We start from the raw sequence: 6,292 nt of genomic DNA on the forward strand, positions 1-6,292 counted from the left end.
TCTAAGTTATTAGGCGACAAAAGAACCTTGGAAGTGTGTAAATTACATCATCTCTCAAGCTTAGTTCTTACGTAGTACTGTATACTAGATTATCAATTAATGCGTAGGCTATTACACACTACACTGCTTTCCGACGTCATTTTGTTGTGTTTAATGGGAAAAATCAGACACGAGTCAATATCAGTTTCCATTTAGTCGCCTTAATTATACAAAAAATGACGTTTATCACCTTAATTATAAGGCCTATAGCCTAAGTCCTAACATGCCATTGATCTGCATCACTTCATAGGTACTCCTGTCTCCGTTGATTTGCCTCTATTTTCTTTTTGGGTTGTCCACATGAGTTTTGTCCAATACAGAACCCGTAAGGACTGCTACTTTACTCTCACAACCACTATACTCTAGTATGTCAGCTTTTGTTTCTCGTCAACTCTACCCAATCAATCAGAAGATGATAGGACTTCAGAAGACGTATTGCAATACCTCTAAATTCAAGGTATTTACCCTTATAACCCCGACATATTGAAAGTTCTAGATATAACATGTACAATCTCAAAGTAAGTACATTAGGTTACTAGTCTTCGTATCGCCTACAATTCCAGAAATCATTCCACATACAGATATCATATTGGGATTCTCAAGTCCAGATTCATAGCCTTAGTAAATGATAAGTGTCCAAAATCATTCATTAATCTACCCAGATCATGATCACACAATCACACTAATAAACGTCAGCTGTAGCTGCTAAGATCTATGAAGGATACCTCATATAGCTTCCAATCAACCAAAATAAAAGGAACTCTAATTATGAGGCATGATTTAATCTATGAACTATTGATTGCATAAATCTGAAAAAAAGAATGTAATCTGAAATATCAATTTATTATATATGAAGATCTGAAACACCATGAAGATCCAACGGATTCAACAATTAACAATCTGCAGAACACTAAAAGAAAACGCTAAGAAAAAGCAGTTTCTTATGGAACTAATTAATATTCATTCACTATTTTGAGAGACTACCTCAGATGAAAAGGGTTGTATCCTACTTCAACTGCCACAAGCAGCTATATACTTGGATTATAAACCATGTAAAACACTCCTTTTTCTATTTTATAGGACAAATAAAAAATTAAAAAAAGCTCTGATTATCAAATTTTCCTAATAGGATAAACTAAGGAAGAATATATCCTCACTTTAACTCAACATACCGGATGGAGATCAGCTTAGAAATTTCCATCAGCTCACCACAATTTGATAGAAGATTAGAACCACAGAGCACGTGCTTGGGTTGATCAGTCTCACAAAATGCAATCTCTCATCAGAATAAAACTGATAGCATGTTTTAAAGCTCTGGCAGAAACTGATTTTAAGCTGCATGTAGCCACCTTGCTTCAGAAATCGAGCAGCTCTCCTGTACAACACAAGGGCAAATACAGGGAGAAAGTGTTATGCCAGTGTTAAAGCTTCAACTACCACTACGTTATCACTATCCATTACGAACTGATCAACCCAACTTGTCTACAGCTCCAATCTCTACCAGTATGAGAAGCTTCACTAAATCTTTGTGATATCTACTTCACAGGATAAACACAAGGTAACTACAAAGGATTAATTCTTGTTTGAAATGCATGCACATATATTTTCCTGGTGACCTGATTCATTCAGGCTAGTAAAAGACACTAGCAACTCAGTTAACTGCATAGAAGATATCGACCAAATAAACATACAGACATAATATAAGCTTATACAACTCAAAAACTAGAGAAATAATAGAGCAGTAGTAACACCGAATAAACATCAAACAGCACACCAGATACCAAACTACACTAAAATGGACGTAGTTAAAAGAAGTAACTAGTACTCCGAAAAACTAATTATTACTTAAAAAAAAAAAAAAAAAAAAAAAGGATAGCAAGATAAACTACAGCAAACTACTGGGATTAAAGCAAGCCAACCAGTCCAATAGTATGCTTCAGATCCGAACAGGCTATCCCCTTGCCACTGGGAAGGGCAAGCTTCTATGATTCAGCTCGGAGCAAAACCGCTGCAGCTGCACTTATCGAGCCCCACCATATCCACCACCATAACCCATCTGAGCACCAAGAGGTCCATTTACCTGAGCTCCATAACCTCCAGCCCCGTATCCTCCATGACCATTGGCATCACCATAGCCCCCTTGCATCTCTCCACCAGCAGAGGCATTACTACCAGGGGCACCTCCAGCACGATTTCCTACACTGCCATATCCATCACTGCCACCATAATTACCGTATCCATACCCAGACGCTCCACCAGGAGATTGACCAGTTACTCCACTTCCTGCACCAGAAGCAGCCCAAGGACCTGCACTTCCATACCCAGCTGCACCATAAGCAGATGCAGCCTGTGCATTCCATGAACTCCTTTGGGCATTTGAAAGATTAGGGTTTCCATAAGCTGCACTTGCAGGACCACCATACCCAGGATTTCCTCCCCCATACCCGGCATAACCACCATAACCCATGCCACTAGCAGGCCCGTATCCATAACCAGCTGCACCATAACCAGAAGAACCATAAGGTGGAAATGCGCCTCCAGCATTCTGAGGTTGCATATATCTATTAGAATCCATTCTACCCTCAAAAGCATTCAGACCGCCACTACCACGACTACCCATACCAGGGTTAGCATCTTTTGGTAAAGCACGCTTCACCTCAACTTGCTTACCATTCAAATCATGAAAGGTATTTTGTAAAACCCTATCTACTGCATCCTCACTGTCAAAAGAAATGAATCCAAAACCTCGAGGTCTACGTGTATTCTGATCATACATTATAACTACATCAGTTACTTGGCCATAATTCTCAAAATATTCCCTAAATACTTCATCAGTAACAGTAGGAGGCAATCCCCCAACAAAAATCTTCTTAGTCCTGAAGTTTCCCCCTCCACCTCCACTTCTACCACCATTGTTGCTTCCAGCTCTTCCGGAATTCTGCTGCTCTTCTCTCGACATAGCTCGCTTCGCCTCGACCTGAATTCAACAAAGGCATTCCCCCACATACTTATACAATGAACCATCTCAAGAAAACATCATGTGCATCATAATACACTTACAACAACAAAATTTCATGCAAAACTATAAAACGCCTATATTTCAAGCTCAATTTAAGTGTAGCAACTTCACAAAAATTCCAAACAAAAAAATGTCAAAAAAGTGAAAAACAAAACAAAATTAAATAATTCTTAATAACCCATCAAATTCAGCACAAGAAATAACATCCCAAGTCAACCAATCTTAAGAACACCAACAAAATAAATCAAAAGGAGTCAAATGATCTTACAGGTCTGCCATCAATGGTGTGTTTATCCTGAAGAACACGATCAATAACAGAAGGATCTGAAAAAAGAACAAAGCCAAAACCTCTAGGTCTACCAGTAGCATTATCTCTCATAATATTAGCTTGAAAAACATCACCATATTGCCCAAAATATTCTTTGAGCTTCTCCTCTGTTGTTTCCCATGAAATCCCACCCACAAACAGCTTCCCTTGATCTGAATCCATCTTTTTTTATGAAAATTTTGCCCCCCTCTCCCTCTTTTCTCTCTCCTACCTTCAAATTAATTAATGGGTTCTGATCAAAATTGGATTTTGGGTGAAAATGGAGGAGAATTTCTAGAGAGAGAAAATGGGGGGGTTTGGGAGGAGAGATAAGGGTTCAAGGCGGAGGGTTTGGAGGAAAGGGGATTGGGGAGGGAGTATTGTTTTGCTATTCACTGAGATTTTTTTTATTTTATTTTTTATTATTATTTTTTTTTAACGGTCAGGATTTTTTACCTTTTTTTTTTTTTTTTTTTTGGGGTTTGTTTGGTTAAGCCTTTAAGGGGTTAAATCATATTGCAATATAAAAATCATTTGTACCAAGAAGTTGATGCTTACGAGTTAAGACAGCTGGATGTCGAAAGTCCGTTGCTGACTGGTGTCCCCCACGTGATTTACACGAGATTGCACGTGAAGTGATGTTGAGCCTTTTGGTTTTGATGGACAAATTGACAAACTCGACTAATGAATGTTTTGAATCTTTGGTGAATAAAGGGTTCAAGCAAAGTTCGTTCCGGAGTAGGAACTTGGATGCGGAGTAACATTCTCTAAAAAGCCTCATGCAAATCTCACGTTCTAGTTTTAATTGTGAGCACTCAATAATATAAAGTCGGAAAGGAACTCAATGACTTATGTTATTAAAAATACTACTGGAATAAAAGTTAGTTTTAAAAGATAATTTCTTAAGGAAAAAGATAACTTATAAAAGTTTTATCTAGTCATCTAATTTCGAATAAAGATAATTATCTAAGATAATTATCTAGTTGTTTTAATATAAATAATTAATTTATCTTTTCAAATAAAATCCTTTTTAAAATAAAATCTTTTTAAAAAAACTTTTGATAGAGTTAACAAACAGTTTTCTTTGTTGTGAAAATCTCTGATTATACGGTTTTAACAAAGCTAATGTTTATCAAGTGGATTAGTGAGATAAGGCTAGGAAACCTCCTTCATGATCACCATCTGTCAAGATAACTCCACAAGTTGTTAGTGGGGTGTTGACATGTGGACGTGATTATAGTGGAGGTTAATGACTAAGCCTTCTCTATAAATACTCATGCAAACTATCTCAGTAAAATACAACTCTTAAGCATAAAAATTCCAGTAGCAACTTACTAACATAAAGAGAGTTATTTTCCTTCATATATTCTTGAGTGCAATAGGTATTTGTAATTACAGATTGTATTGAAGCACTTTGGGGTTTGTGATTGTGAGTTTGTGTAAGGTGAGGTCAAGGAAGCTTCGTTGCTGAAGGCTTCTGTGAGAGTTGGGAACAAGTTCCTAATTTGTGGAACTTGTTAACGGGTTTGAATCTTCACTTGTAAAAAGTTTGATTACATAGTGGAAATTTAGAAAAGCCTATATCTTCTCTCGTCATTATTTCATTTAGTTAAATTCCGCAAAAAGTTTTTAGATTTCATCTCAAATACAATTCACCCTCCTCTTGTATTAGCCAGTTAGACTTTCAGTTGGTATCAGAGCAGGAACTCAGAGCACGCAGGCAACCCTGTTGAGTGAGTTCCTGGGAAAATGGCTTACACAGAGGAAAAGGAATTCGGAAGTACATCCATTCAAAGGCCTCCATACTTCAACGGCAAATATTATCCTTATTGGAAAGATAAGATGGAAATCTTTATCCAAGCAGAGAACTATCAGGTATGGCGGATTATACAAGTAGGAGATTACGAAATTACGAAAACGAATGCTAACAATGAGGTAATCCCTAAACCTATGGATGGATATGAAAAAACTGATTTCGAAAAACTAGAAATGAATGCTACTGCCAAAAAGTTTTTAATTTGGGGACTTGGACCCGATGAACATACTCGTGTCAAAGGGTGCAAGTTCGCAAAGGAAATTTGGGATCTTCTGGAAGTTACACATGAAGGAACGTCAGATGTTAAACGTTCCAAAATAGACATTCTTTTGTCTCAGTATGAGCGCTTTGAAATGGGAAACAAAGAATCCATTAAAGACATGTTTACTCGATTTAAAAGTATTATTAACGAACTAACGTGTCTTGGTAAGATAATTCCTATAGATGAGCAGGTCAGAAAGGTCTTAAGAAGTCTTCCAGACAATGACAGATGGAGAGCAAAGGTTGCAGCTGTGCAGGAATCAAAAGACTTCACCAAGTTCAATCTAGAACAGCTTGCGGGTTCCCTCATTACCCACGAGATCCAGTTGAACAACCGGACTCAGGAGATTGTCAAAAGTCAAGGGATAGCACTAAAAGCTAATGAAGAATCCGAAGAGAAGTCTGACATTGATGAAGAAGAAGCTGCAATGTTGGTGAGAAGGCTGAAAAAATTCTACCGTAATAACAAGTTTTTAGACAAGAAGAAAGGATACAGTAAAAGAAATCAGGAATCCAAAGCCAAGTCTTCTTGTCACAAATGTGGAAGCACCAACCACTTCATCAAAGAGTGTCCATTATGGGAATCTGAGAAAGGCAAGGGAAAAGAAGCTGATCAAAACAGAAACTCCAAACCTAACTTTTCTAAAACAAATTTCAGGAAAGCAATGATTTCCACGTGGGGAGAATCAAGTTCCGAAGAAGAGGAACAGGAACACACAGACGATGAAGTAGTCAATCTCTGTCTAATGGCAAAGCATGATGATGAGGTAGTCATTCAACCTAGTTATTTGAAATCTCTCTCAAAGGATAAGTTAATCTCTTTATTGTTAGAAACCTTAGATGAATATAA

General features: G+C 37.4%; 1 protein-coding gene across 2 annotated transcripts; it reads right to left on the minus strand.

The window, feature by feature from the left end:
* Positions 1-988: 988 nt before the first annotated feature.
* Positions 989-3,995, minus strand: LOC110718295 (heterogeneous nuclear ribonucleoprotein 1-like). Of its 2 annotated transcripts, XR_002510892.1 has the most exons (3): positions 3,327-3,994; positions 1,959-3,016; positions 989-1,414 (listed from the first exon to the last, which is right to left on the minus strand). XR_002510892.1 is itself a non-coding variant. In XM_021897135.1 (2 exons), exons 1-2 carry the CDS (start codon positions 3,546-3,548, stop codon positions 2,060-2,062), a joined length of 1,179 nt encoding a protein of 392 aa, XP_021752827.1. In that variant the 5' UTR covers positions 3,549-3,995; the 3' UTR covers positions 1,713-2,059. The 2 variants fall into 2 exon arrangements, 1 of the variants encoding a protein (XP_021752827.1); XM_021897135.1 differs by lacking the exon at positions 989-1,414 and having other exon boundaries at positions 1,713-3,016; positions 3,327-3,995.
* Between the last annotated feature and the right edge of the window lie 2,297 nt (positions 3,996-6,292).

This window comes from Chenopodium quinoa, unplaced genomic scaffold (genome assembly GCF_001683475.1).
Source record: "Chenopodium quinoa cultivar QQ74 unplaced genomic scaffold, ASM168347v1, whole genome shotgun sequence".
Lineage (NCBI taxonomy): Eukaryota > Viridiplantae > Streptophyta > Magnoliopsida > Caryophyllales > Amaranthaceae > Chenopodium > Chenopodium quinoa.

Coding starts and splice junctions, on each gene's coding strand:
- LOC110718295 (XM_021897135.1), bottom strand. CDS start 3,548: ATGGATTCAGATCAAGGGAAGCTGTTTGTGGGTGGGATTTCATGGGAA. Junction 3,017..3,326: donor ACACCATTGATGGCAGACCT/GTAAGATCATTT, acceptor TGTTGAATTCAG/GTCGAGGCGAAGCGAGCTAT.